Consider the following 14008-nt stretch of genomic DNA (forward strand, 5'->3'; position numbering starts at 1 on the left):
ACGAGAGAGGAGATTTGAGTTGCTTTATAGGCTTACATGTATCTATGACAATTAACTTAGGTTAAAGCATTTTCTGCCATTGATTAAAAAAAAAGAATCAATTCTTGGTTGTGGTCATGACATAAGCCCATCAAGTTAATTAGTCATTTCTCCCATTTGGTGTATGACATGATATTATGCTTTCTTTCTGGACGAGACTTTTCAGGTATCATGTTACATCAGCATGGATGTCTTGGCTTTTGTCCCTCTGAAGGGAAGTAAGGCATCCAATTGGATGCAGTCTAAGCGAAACCCATATGAACAGTTAAACCTTTATCCCATTCCGGACCTGTTTGTTGATTTCATGATCTTTTATGACCTTGATTCAGATAGACAAGTCTTCCCCAATAACATATGGCAAGGCACGGAAAAGTATCAGTTTCAGCATTGCTATGTGACAATCAATGAGCACCACACTGCTGGGATGATGCTATTTTTAGTCAATCATTTACAAGATTTATCAGGTAGGTGTTCCGCCTAGGAAACTAGAAGTTATGGATTACAACTATGTACCACATTGGGGAGAATGTCAACTTATTTTAGTGTTATTTTTTCTTAGAATATATATGCATATATTGATGTTTTACCAGACTCTGTTATGTGGTACCAGCTGTTTAGTATTACTATTTCCAACAATAACTATTGTTTCTTAAAGGCTTTCTGGCATCTACAAATTGGGTTAAATGGGCAATACAGAAACAGGAATGCATCTGCAAGCAAAGTCTCCAGATCCTCCTATTAGACAAGGTCTTGCTGCAGCAGGGCTGACACCTGATGATACAAAGCCAAAGAAGAAGATCTGCTGTGCCTGCCCAGACACAAAGAAGCTGAGAGACGAATGCATTGTGGAGCATGGAGAGGCTGCATGCAAAAAATGGATCCAAGCTCATCTACAATGCCTTCGTGCAGAGGGTTTCAAGGTCTGATGCTTCATAGGAGGAAGTCTGAAGTTGGAAGGCATTAACATCATGATTTGTGTCATGGATACTTGATACTGAAGTTGACCTGATCAATACAGAAAGTTTTCTCCGAGATAGAAGTGTCCAGATAATTATAACTGGCATCACCTTACAAGGTGTTTTGCTACTCTTGCTGTCTTACAGGTTCCTTTTAGGATTAATGGAATTAGTAATACAAACTCAATTTGATCAGAACCTCTTCTTGCTATATGACATCTCCTTGCTGGAGTTTCTAAAGCTCACCCATAGACGAAGCAATATTGTTTGGTTATAAGTTGCTTGCTAAGCAGTTGTGTAACCATAAATCCTTCTATGAAAAACCGTGTAGGTTGTGTATATCAGATCTCTGGTATAATTCGTGTGTTGTTGTATTGTTTTAGTCTGTATACTTGGACAGTATGTTCTACAACAATAGGAGGAATACATCAAGTGTTGAGCAATTGATTTGGTCATCACTCACTGGTTGTCTTGGTCTTTTAGTGTATTCTTGAGTTGTCTTGATCTTTTAGTGTATTCTTGGCCTGAGTAACCTGTGCAAACGGCAAAGAAGAGTAAAATACTCCAATTTTTCTGGATTGCTCATAGCTTGACTTGACACAGTCAAGTGCCACTCTTCTGGAGAAGAAACTATGATACACTTGGCTGCTAATAGACACAGTCGTTAGCAATTTGTATTGTCACAACAGTCTCTTTTTCTCCTGCTTTGTCTGTGGTTAATAGATTGTTCATCCTCCCTCTCACTCATATGTTTCATGGGTCTCTTTTCTCCTACCATGCCACAAGGCTAACAACTGTTAGATCCTCTCAATCTCAGCTGTCTTTATCTGGTGTGGCCGAGCGAGTTTAATGTAATTAAGAGCAAATTCCATGTGCGAGAGTAGCGAAAAATAATGTCTTAGGTTGATGATGTATCTGTCTTACAGGCAAAGAAGTGGAGGGTTGTTATTTAAGAGAAGAGAGGTAGGTGGTCCGCCTGTAAACTGGAAGGAGTAGTTAACAGTCAACTGCTGCAAGATCAGAGGAACAGGAGTCTCATTTAATCTTCTGTGCTTTCACCTCAGCCATGCCCCCTTCTCCCTCTCATCTCGTAGAGGCACCAGCCTCAACCTTCCAAGCCAAGGAGACCAGACCATTGCATCTCACGTTACGGTTCTAATGCGAGGAGAAACGGAAGGGGAGGGGTGGAGAGAGATTAGAGGACAGGGAAGACGTAAGCAGAGGAAACGATGGGTGCAACCCTTCTCTTGCCGACACCATCATCCCATTCCAGAAATGCCCCCCTGCAGCCCAGAGAGAGAGAGAGAGAGAGAGAGAGAGAGTTGGCATTCTCTCCTGTTTCCAATTGGCATGGGACTCATTGGGTTTTGTCCTGGTCAGACCTTCCACATGGACGGTGTAACAGGCGAAGGAACCTCCCCCTTCCTCCTCCCCCTGTTCTCTCTCTCTCTCTCTCTCTTCCTCTCCATCCACCTTTATTTCTCCAGTTTCACAATATGTCTCTGTTCCCATCTGTTTTCTTTATGACCTCTTCTTGGTGAATAGGCCTGTTTCCGTTCTGGGTGTTGCCTTGTAACCCCATCTGTTTTCATCTGTCGATGGAGGTGAGAATGATGAAGAAGACGAGAAAGGTTCGCAAGGAACCATCGCCATCTGCTACTTGTTCCCCCTTCAGGGATGATGTCAGGCAAAGATTCAAATACCAATCCCTCCTGCAAGATCATATGGAGTTGCTCGAGGTCAGATGTGCTCTCTACAGCTATTATTCTTTTTCATGTACATTATTTGTGGGATCTGTCTTCTCTAGATGTTAGTTGATGTGGGTTGTGGTGTTATCCTGATTTTGGAGACCCATGGCTTTTCTTATTTTGTTGTCTCTACGGATGTCAAGGCTTTTCTTTTCTTTTTTCTTTTTCCATATTGTTTTGTTCCCTGTGCGTGACCAATTTTAGATTTTTATTGATATAGTGTTCTAGAACATGGAAATTTTTTTTCTTGATTTTTATGGTTTTTGACCATTTATTTCGAAGATCTAGTTATGATGGTTCTACAATTTTGCCAAATTTGTTCAGAATCTTGGATCGATACCTTTATGTTTCTACAGATTTTAGGTTTTTTAGTTGGAAAGAAAACAAAATTTGCATAATTGAAGAGGTCTAAACTTAACCTTTATGTCATTATTTTAACTTAATTGGGATTTTGTCCCAGTTGAACAAATATTAGGTTTACCAACTTTTCTAATTTCTTCAGGAAACTGAAGCAAAGAAGAAGAAACTGCAGGAGGCAAGACAAAAAAAACTGCAGCTCTTGACTGAAGTCAGGTAATGCTCCCTCCCTCAAATTTGATTCACTCAGGTTTTTCAACATGTATCATCTATATTTTGTACTTTAAAATTCATTACATCCCTTGAATTGGATATGGTAGGTTCTTGCGAAGAAAACAAGAGTCATTATCAGAATATCCATCTCAGGAAATCCCATTTAGAATAAAGAAGCAATCTCGTCCAACGGCATCCCCATCAGTTTGTATTTCGCAATCAGTGAATTTGCCTCTTCCAAATGGAGTATCTACTAGAGGAAAGAAATACAAAGTATTGGAAGCAGCAAATGCAAGTAATTCTCTGATAGAGTCTTTGTCAGTAAATCCATCTCAGTATCAATTTAAGAAGCAGTCTCACAAAAGCCACCCTCATCCCTCTGCTTCGCACAATCGTTGTATATGTTCATCTCAGGGAAAGTGTCTTCTCAAGATAAGAGCGACCGAGTAAAGGAAGCTGCAAATACAAGCAATTGCGCTTCTCCACTGATAAATCTGAATCAGGTCTCTTTAATGGTATTGCTATCATCTGCCCTTTAATTTGTTTATGGGCATCAATAGTATTATTATTATTATTATTATTTTATTTAATGATGAAGTCTATTATCAATTGCAGAAACAGAGAAGTTTCAGTTGGAGAAAGATTTCCTGAAAATGGTGAAATTGTATAGACATTAAATGAATGAAGGAGGCAAAATGATATTGAGTTAGCAATTTGTAGAGACATCGAGAGGAACTCAAACAGGGGTTGGTCAGGGCAAAATTTTATAGCAAGATCGTGTAGCTTTGAAGTCTTATGCATTTTCATGGGTGAGAAAGGTCAGTTTCCATGCCTTCTGCAGTAGTCCACACATAAAATTAATAATTCCTTTTAGCTATATCTGGTTATAATGAAGCGATTTATGTTTGTGCTATCATGATGATGATAGAATCATACAGTGATATAACCAGGAGTTGTGAAGAAAAATCACTCTGCTTCTTTTAATATTTGAAATGATGTTCCAGATTTTCACTAAGCTGAAATGAATTTACAAGTTCTCAATAGGAAATGTGCAAACCTCACTATAAATTTTTATTTAACATGTGTAGTTAGATCTAGAAAAATTTTGAATGTTGCAAGTAGTTTGAGAGAGAATTTCGTGAAATCTTCAGTTCAGTCACTTTGCATGCGAATCGAAACTTGCAACGTCATCTCTAGAGAAGGTTTCTTGATATTTCTGCAGAATCAGTAATCTCGCTTTCATCAGTCAACTATAAGTTTGTAGTTAATTGGCTTTTGGTGTTGTTGCTTGATATTATTGTTGCAGGTGGTGAAGGATGCACTGTCATAGGACTTACCTATCGACAAGCAGCGGTCGTGTATATTTGCTTCTAAATGTAAGATGCTGGAGCCAAGACAGGCTGATAAGATGCTTCTCTCAGTTCAGTAGATAACAATCTGATCACAGATGCCGTATGGGGGACGGGAACTTTTGACATGAGGAATGCACCTTCTGGTTTACTGTTGTTTCTTGGTCATCTTTCTTCAAGATGCTTGAAGAAACCCATATCAAGAATTGGTCCTCTCTTCGCGTGATGGAAATCGAGGATTTGTCATGTTCAATACCAAGTTGTGCCGCTCTTCATATTCTACTAAAATGTATCAGAGAAGAAGATGGACGGGTCCAAATTGATGAAATAACTGATTCATTAACTTTATAAATCTAAGCCACCGATCGTAGAAAGCTAATCTAACCTTATAAATCAAATTCAAATTGATTTGTAAAAGTTTTTCATGGGCTCTGAACTTTGCAATTACATTGTAACTTGTCATTTTTCTCATGACTTGTGCTACAGATAGTTGGGTTTTCCCAGGAATCATATTTAGATTAATCTCTTATTTGCATGAGTAATATTTGACTGTCTTTGGATGGTTTGTATCAATCTCACATTCCCATATCTCATGTATGTGTTTGGATGTTGTGTGAGAGTCTTTGGATGTTATGTCGCCTTGAATCAAATTGCATGGGGACATCAAAGAAGTCATCTTGCATGTAAATCTTGTTTTCTCCCTCTTTTTTTAGAACAATCAGTGCAATGCAAAAGGTTGAAGGCAAACGCTTCACTTAGGATCACAAGGGCAGGGTGGTGGTTGAGTGAGCACAGACATGGCTTCACTTGGCGGCAATGGCGACTCTGCAGCCAACCAACACCCGGCCACCAGGACATCAGATGTGGGAGTGAGACCCGAGCCGAAGACTCACCACCGCTCGCTTTGCCGTGCAACGAGTACGGTTTCCCGGTTTGCCGGCCCTGCTACGAGTATGAGCGGCGAGAAGGGACGCAACTTTGCCCACAGTGCAAGACTCGCTACGAGCGGCTCAGAGGTGCGCCTGTTTACGTGATTTTGAGGATGATTTGAGATCTTCTCTGTTGGAATTGTGAGATGTAGATCTAATCACTTCCTTCTAATCTGGAAGTTGAAGTGCTTCCAGTTGAAATTTGGAGGCCCAAGACTGCTTTCATCTCGAAGAAAATGGAACCAGCCATTGCACTCTTGCTCTGTTTCTATGTAGTAGATAGAAACATCTCAACTGATCACACAAATCTTGAAACTGGTTATAGATCAAGTAGGAGGAACTAGTTTCTGTCATCTGGAACGCGAAATCGTGCTGTTTTGTGAAGCAAAAAGTTGACGAGGTTCTTGACATGCGAGGAAGGGAGCCCGAAAGTGGAGGGAGACGAGGACGAAGAAGATGTAGATGACATCGAACACGAATTCAAGGTTGAAGAAGAGCAAAGCATGATGCAGCAGCAGCAGCAGCAGCCTCAGCTAAACAAGCACATCACGGAGGCGATGCTCTGTGGGAAGATGAACTACGGCAGAGGACCCGACGATGACGCGTGCAATCCTCCTCAAATCCCACCTATCATAACGAGCGCTCGTTCTCGTCCGGTAAGCTAAAACTCCTCAATTACGTATCCACAAAATATTGATTTTTGTAATGCAATTTGATTCTCGTGTTAATGCAACTCAGGTGAGTGAGGAGTTTTAGATTTGGATTGGTGGCGAAAGACATGAAGGTTCCCCCTGAAGGTTGGATCATGCAAGATGGCACGCCATGGCCTGGAAACAACACCCGTGATCATCCGGGCATGATCCAGGTCTTCTTGGGCCACAGCGGAGGGCATGACACCGAGGGAAATGAGCTCCCTCGCCTCGTTTACGTCACCCGTGAGAAGCGGCCGGAATTCCAGCATCGCAAGAAGGCCGGTGCCATGAATCCTCTGGTAATCCATATCTTGTTCTTGGATCACTTACCACCACATTTTGGGCTTCTAACTCGGATTAAGAACCTGCAATCGGCAGATCCGCGTCTCTGCAGTCCTCACCAACGCGCCCTTCATGCTCAACCTCGACTGCGACCACTACATAAACAACGGTAAGGCCGTTCGAGAGGCGATGTGCTTCCCGATGGACCCCCAGACCGGAAGAAGAGTCCGCTACGTGCAGTTCCCGCATAGGTTTGATGGCATCGACAAGCATGGCCGATACGCGAACAGGAACACAGTCTACTTCGACGTAAGATGCGGCGTTTCCAAATTGCTAGAGGTATCACCAGCAAGCTACTGCTAGTGACTGCAACCGTTCTGCGTTTCCTCAGATCAACATGAAAGGCCTCGATGGCATCCAAGGACCGGTGTACGTGGGGACCGGATGCGTCTTCCGGCTGCAAGCTCTCTATGGCTACTACAACCCTCCCAAGGGCCCCAAGCGTCCGAAGATGATGAGCTGCGATTGCTGCCCCTGCTTCGGACGCCGCAAGAAGATGAAGCATTCCAAGAGCGGAGCAAATGAGCCTGCAGCAGCAGACGCAGGTGATTTCTTGTCCCTTCTTCTGCGACATCAGAGTTCTCAGTGTTACTGAAGGACGAGGAGCTGTTGATGTCACAGATGAACTTCGAGAAAAGATTTGGCCAGTCGACGGCATTTGGTGCGTCGACGCTGATGGAGGACGGTGGAGTCCCGCCATCGTCGAGCCCAGCGGCTTTGCTCAAAGAAGCGATCAATGGGGATCAGAGGTAACCCTTAATGAAGACATGGATTTGGATGAAGGCAAGCGTATCTCTGCTCATCTGCATTATGTCGGTTGGGTGGTTCCAAGGGTTAGATGACGGAGGGCATTTTGGTTGAGAATTGATTCATGATAGTTATCTAGGTAGTTATCATGTTTTGAATAGTTTTAAACATGTTTCAAGAAGTGGCCCATGATCTAAAAGTTATAGGATAATTCCTATAATTACTTCAATGACATCGTGGAGTGAGATAATTACCACTAGTTCCTATAAATATGACCTAGTTCGCAAGATACAGAGTTAGTGTGCACTTGAGAATATTTTATAAGTTTGTCTTACCTCTTATTTAAATATTATAATAATTTTTTTGATCGAAAGAATTCTTTTTAATTATATTATTCTATTTTTATTGTTTTCTTGCTCCTTCATCGGTCGCCACAACCCAGTGTGGTACGGCTACGGAACGGCCACCTAAAGTGGTTCGAGCGCTTCGCTTACGTTAACACCACCATCTACCCCTTCACCTCCCTCCCTCTCCTGGCCAACTGCACCCTCCCCGCCAACTGCCTCTGAGCCTCTTCTTCATCGCACTCTTCATCTCCATCTTCGCCACCGGCATCCTCGAGCTGCGGCGGAGCGGAGTCAGCATCGAGGAGTGGTGGAGGAACGAGCAGTTCTGGGTCATCGGCGGCATCTCGGCTCATCTCTTTGCGGTCATCCAAGGCCTGCTGAAAGTTTTGGCCTCGTAGACACAAACTTCAACGTCACGTCCAAGGCGACCGATGACGAGGAGTTCGGGGAGCTCTACACCTCACCACCGTGCTGATCTCCAACACCATCAACAACGGGTACCAGCCATGGGGGCCGCTGTTCGGGTAGCTCTTCTTCACCTTCTGGGTGATCGTCCACCTCTACCCGTTCCTCAAACGGCTCATGGGCAGACAGAACATGACGCCCACCATCGTCGTCATTTGGCTTCCATCTTCTCGTTGCTGTGGGTGAGGATCGACCCGTTCGTGATCAAGGCCAAAGGATACCAGGCGATGTGGGATCGACTGCTGAGCCGTGTCTGCTTGGACTGCTGCTCGCTCACCATGTTTGCTGCTGCTTCTAAAAGAGTGAGACGATCTCATGCTAAAGATTGCTTATGATTTTGCCATCAATCTTTAATCTCATTTATTTGACTTTAAAGAAAAAGAAAATACAAATAACTTGATTTCTTTAAGCCTAATGATTGACTTTAAAAGCTTAACTAAGTTAACATTAGTGCACTAATTACTATTTTATGTAAGACCAAATCTTATAAGAATTCTATTAATCACACCATCTATATCTGTACTAAATAGCTTAATGAATATCGACAAATTATTATTTATATTTACCTACATAATCTTATTTTCCCGAATCTTTGGTCCACAAGAGTCCCATTTTTGTTGGGTTGATCGTCGTATCGAGGATTCAATGCCCTAACTGAAATCATTTGATCCCTCATACACTTCACTGGAGATATCATTCAAACATGGCTCTTCTATCATTTCATACCAAAATGTCTGTTCTTCTCTATCATTTTCAAGATAATATAGAGTTGTAAAGTAGGAGATTGTGGATTTAAATGTTTCTTCAAATTGTTTATGGGAAAGATTATTCTTTTTTTTTTTTCATTGAGCCAAAATGAAGTGTCATAATTTTAAATGATGGCATGTTGGTTGTTCAAAAGAATCATAATAAGAATGGCAGTTCATTTTGTTTGTCTTTTACATCCTCAATACTTGAGATATCTGACAAGCTGTTGTGAAAAAGAGAAGGAATGTTCATGCAAGGCTTGCCAAAGAGCATTTTACTATGAATCAAATAATTATATTGCTTTGGTTAATCTGATTACTTGTCAGTGGGCTCTTGTTATTTGTATGTGATGATTTTAAATGGGATTTCTTTTATCATAGTCTCTTTCTCTGACATAGTATCTTTTGGACCATTATGGTCACAGTTCTGCTTTCCTGTGGAAATTCAACTGCAAGTCTAAAAAAGCACCTTCTTCCATTGTTTAATATTTTTCAAGTGATAAAGAAATAAACTGTGGAGATCATAAGAAATGGAAGACCTTAAAATATCTAAAGAAATAGAGGACAAATTATTAATTTTCTTCCATGATACAAGACATTGGAAGGCTCCAACAGATGTAAAACTTAATCTTATTTCCAACCATCACAGATTTTGAATGCAGAGGTCAACTGTAAGAATTCACAGTTAACAACATCAAAGGTCTGACATACTCCTAAGAACAATTACTTGCAACTCTAGAAAGTAGATATAGTTGGCAGTCCTCTGAAGCAGTACCTCTAATCCAACATTCTTGCTTCCTGGGACAATTCTCTTGAGCTTCCCAAGTTTCTTTAGCACCAAACCTTCATGGGATTTCTTCTTCCTCAAGGGTACCATCCCTTTTCTCCTCGTAGAAGGTGAGGGCTCTCTTTGCATTGCTAAGACCTGAGAAATACAAGAGAAAGTATTGAGATCTCACAGAGTTGGAAGGATTTAAATAGGCATGAGGCAGGCATGTGGTTCCAATTAATGAAAACTCTATCTTATGCAACGCAAATCCGATCAAGTAATAATTGCAGATGGTGCAGAGTGTACTTGAAATTATCCTAGATGGCTACAAGTATTTGGAATCATGGAAACAATATTTCAAGTTCTCAGAAGTAAGATTGTGGACATTAACTTTCCCTAGACCTTGCATTAGCCCGAGTCTTGTGCACTTGTGTCATTTTAGTAACCATAAATATGACCATTTTACTTATCTTTGCTGGAAAGTTCAAGTTTTCTTGTCTATAATTCTCTCCATCCCCTGTGAGTTTACTTCCCCTCCTTCCATATTTGAAAAGGCAACTCTACTGAAATTTACTTTACTGTTGTTTAGGTTTTAGTGAAAATTTTATTATTGGGTCCATTTTTGAAGAACAGTTGGCTAATGGTTGAACAATAGACATGGAAATTTATGACAAAGTTGACAGGACAAAAAAGAAAAGTGCATATAAAAGCAATATGTCTTTCTATATAGTTTTCAGTTATATATACCTATCCATCAGTCAAGTTTATCTTCTCATCCATGTTAATTCTTCTAATATTTTCTTCTTCTTTTTTTCCCTGTTACATTGTGTTTGGAATTATGTTAGCTGTTCCAAAGAATTTGGCTCATAAGCTTATCAGAAATTCATAGTTGGTTAATTTCTGGTTTCATTCAGATTGGCACATCATTAATGTGCCGGTTGGGTTAAGAAAAAAGCTTAGAATAAACGACCACCGTTGAATTAACTTTTCTGAAATTATTGTGTGGATCTACTTATATTTAGCTCCTTTCCTAAAAACAAGCAATATCCAATTTTTCCAAAGCCTCAAATCAGGGGACTGCACTTTCTATTTCGGCTTTAGGATAAGGGATCAGCATAGTAGTCAAACATTTTACTAGCTCTACTGAGTTGATGGAAATTGCAGGGGACTAACTCCAGCATTCAATACAATGCAGGAAGGCTATTCAAGATTAATAGATATGAACATGGGCTCTTCCTTGACATGAGGATGACTGTTGGTAGACTTGAAGACAAATGTCTGAAGTCATTCAGAATATTCCTTTATATTTATTGTCTGAATTGTAAAGATCCTAAAATGTCTGAGATAGGTATTCATCATAGCCATATTCCACAGAGGTATTTGTTCAACTATGAGATTTATGTGTTTGTAAATGTACATAATTGCATTTTTGTAAATGAATGACAACCACTTGAGGTTTTGACTGGGGGGATTAAATGGTCACATTTAAAGATCAGAAATGAAAGAGAAATAATTCTTCACATGTTAGTAGAGGGAAGCGAATCATGCCAGTGGCCAATCAATGTCAATTCATTTTTCTGCATTGAACATCTTTGCACTGTATAAGCTAACCTAAATGGGTGAAGGATTGGATTCTGAATATCCTGTTGAAATTGATAGATTTGATGAGTCCGAGACAAATTGATCAAGTTAATGTATATTATATTAGACATCAATTCAATATAATATATACTATTTAGATTTTTAAATATGTGTAATGTGAAACTATTTTCTTAGTTTTTTTATTTATCTAATACATAAATATTCTCTCCCTTATTCATAAGGATAGGTCCAACTATGATTAGACTTTTTTTTTTTCAGCCACACTGTATTTATTTTTTTGAACTCTTAACTCTGATATCATGTTAAAATTTTGCGATGACTTAAGTCATTCTAATATTTGGTTAGATTGTATCACTTTGTTTCTGTGCATTTGCTCATAAATTCCTTTTACCTAAATGCTCTGATGAGACTTGTTTTTACCAGATTAAACCTGAGGATTGGCAGAGTGCACAAGTTGTTGGGGATTTACTTCTCCAATTAAATGCCTACACTGATGCATGAGATGAGAAGGGCTGTGTTAGGTGTGTCTATAAATATAAGATTGCCAAGAGAAAAGAGGTTCATGTGGGTGTCACTATCCCTAAGCTATCAAAGTTCCAGAATTCCTGTTGTGGTAGTTGGGAGTTTAGTATTAAGATTGTGATCCATTATGGCTGTCCCACTGAGCCACATGACTCTGTGATCAATGCCTCACCATCCAACTCTCCACAGGGCTGTTCCCTTGTAGATCCCATCTCATGTCTCTGCTTGTGATCATCCTACAGAGTGCAGAATTGTAGGGGATAACTCTGTCATGGATTTGCCAATTTAATGGCCAACTGCAGGAATGTTGCACAACTGGGAAAGGTAGGCATCATGTGAGGATCATTAAAAGTTATGCACCCTAAGCCTTCTTCCAACCCACATGATTCCACCAATAAAAGCATACCATGTAGCAGATCAGACTTCAGCTGCCACTAAAGTAATTGATTGGTCCAACAATGTATCTGCAATGGAACTTATAACTCATGAAATATTTCTTATTATTTTATTTGTTAATATTATATTATCTAGTAGTTGATATCAGCTCAGCATTTAAATTCTTGAGTTGGAATATGAGGTGGTATGGTGGCAGAGGAACTGTTGAAATGTCCCCAAGCACAGGATTGATGAGATCTACTCCAAGACACAGGAGCAGTATCACTTATTAGGATCATTCATGCCAAAAAGTATGCTGATGTTACATAATTTGGTCCTTTGTATCATTTGTATATCTGTAAAGTCTATTGGCAGTGGATTGCTGGGTTAGTGTTATGAAAAATTTGCACTAAGGTTGCCTAAATCATCATCTCCTATCACTTCAAGCATTGAAGTTGAGGCATGAGTAAATTCCATTTATTTCTCTGTTGATTTGTTCAATTAAAAGTTTGGCTAGAAATCCAGTTGCAAAACGATAACAATATCAAGCCATGATGTTCCAATTATCGGGGATCGACTATAATTTTTTATTTATCATGATTGAATTAAGTAAAAAGTAATATCTTTAGTTGAATTAGGAGATATTTACATCTTTATGTTTATAGTTTCTAGTAAAATCTTATTAAGTTACAAATTTTCTCATACCACTAAAATTTATTATCTTATCCATTCCGATGATAATATCTATAGACCTCATACTCATAGTACATACATGGTTCACCCATCTTAAATAATTTAACCTCATTTTATCCCTCCTCAAAGCTGCGTCCACCTAAATATATTCGTCTCAAAAACACAAACCTTTTTTGAATTATAAATGCAAGAGAATGCAAAAGATAATTTTGATGGTATATTTCATTATTTTGCATATCGGTATATATGCATTTTGGTCTATTATGTAAGCATGTTCGAGTTGATGTTCTTAGGGAAGTTGCAATAGAAGCTATTGAATTTGAAGTCTTTCTATGTGGGTTGAAGGCTGAAGCATCACTAGGCTGGAGAATAGCAGCTGCTTTGTTTCATGATGACTTCATTTTATTACTAACCACACAAAAAACAAGATCAGCATTCAAGTGATCTTAACTCTACATAGAAGATTTGAATAGATTAATAGTGGTTTGATGGATCTACTATCATTTATGTTGAGCCTAAGCATGGTTTATGCTCAACAAAATTAATTGATCAGCTTTTGCATCAAGTCGAATTCAGATAAATATAATATACTCCTAATATGTTATATGATATGGAATTCTTAGCTAATGAATTGATAATAAAATATTAACTCAGAGAGAAATGAGAATTCAAATGACTTGAGAACAATTTAATCCAAGAATAAGCAAAAGGGATTCATCCACTTAGGAATGTGAAGTTTCAAAACTGAATTTTAATTTATTTTCTATCTTTCATCTTCCACTCTCATTATTAGCATAAAAATATATATATTTTAGTGACTTATCTCTTTTATTTAGCAGTTATTTGTCTTGGTATTGTAATACAGACCTTTTGCCAAATCAATTTTTTTTGTTAATTTCGAAACATCAATGTCAGGATCATTGTGATTTATTCTTAAACAGGAACTTGTGACTATGATTATGACATTAATATAAAGGCATCTTTGTCAGCATAACTATATTAGTACAGCTTCACAACTAAATATGAGCTTTGTCAATAACATTTTTGTTGAAGCTTCAATCTTAACATAGTGATATCAGATCCCTATTTTGGCCTCTTTTACAGCATTGCAAGGAGT

At 39.1% G+C, this 14008-nt stretch overlaps 1 protein-coding gene and 1 pseudogene across 2 annotated transcripts; both read left to right on the top strand.

Moving 5' to 3' along the window:
• Positions 1 to 965: 965 nt before the first annotated feature.
• On the top strand, positions 966 to 5204 carry LOC135625568 (uncharacterized). 2 transcript variants are annotated; one of them, XM_065130540.1, is made up of 6 exons: positions 966 to 2734; positions 3246 to 3316; positions 3421 to 3608; positions 3728 to 3828; positions 3929 to 4131; positions 4620 to 5204. In XM_065130540.1, the coding sequence occupies exons 1-5, from the start codon at positions 2594 to 2596 to the stop codon at positions 3962 to 3964; spliced, it is 537 nt and encodes a 178-aa protein (XP_064986612.1). In that variant the 5' UTR covers positions 966 to 2593; the 3' UTR covers positions 3965 to 4131; positions 4620 to 5204. The 2 variants fall into 2 exon arrangements, with proteins under 2 accessions (XP_064986612.1, XP_064986613.1); XM_065130541.1 differs by having other exon boundaries at positions 3728 to 3816.
• Positions 5205 to 5459: 255 nt separating this feature from the next.
• On the top strand, positions 5460 to 8430 carry LOC103970003 (cellulose synthase A catalytic subunit 9 [UDP-forming]-like; annotated as a pseudogene).
• The last annotated feature ends 5578 nt before the right edge of the window (positions 8431 to 14008 follow it).

Source organism: Musa acuminata, chromosome BXJ2-10 (genome assembly GCF_036884655.1).
Source record: "Musa acuminata AAA Group cultivar baxijiao chromosome BXJ2-10, Cavendish_Baxijiao_AAA, whole genome shotgun sequence".
In the NCBI taxonomy this organism is placed as follows: Eukaryota; Viridiplantae; Streptophyta; class Magnoliopsida; order Zingiberales; family Musaceae; genus Musa; species Musa acuminata.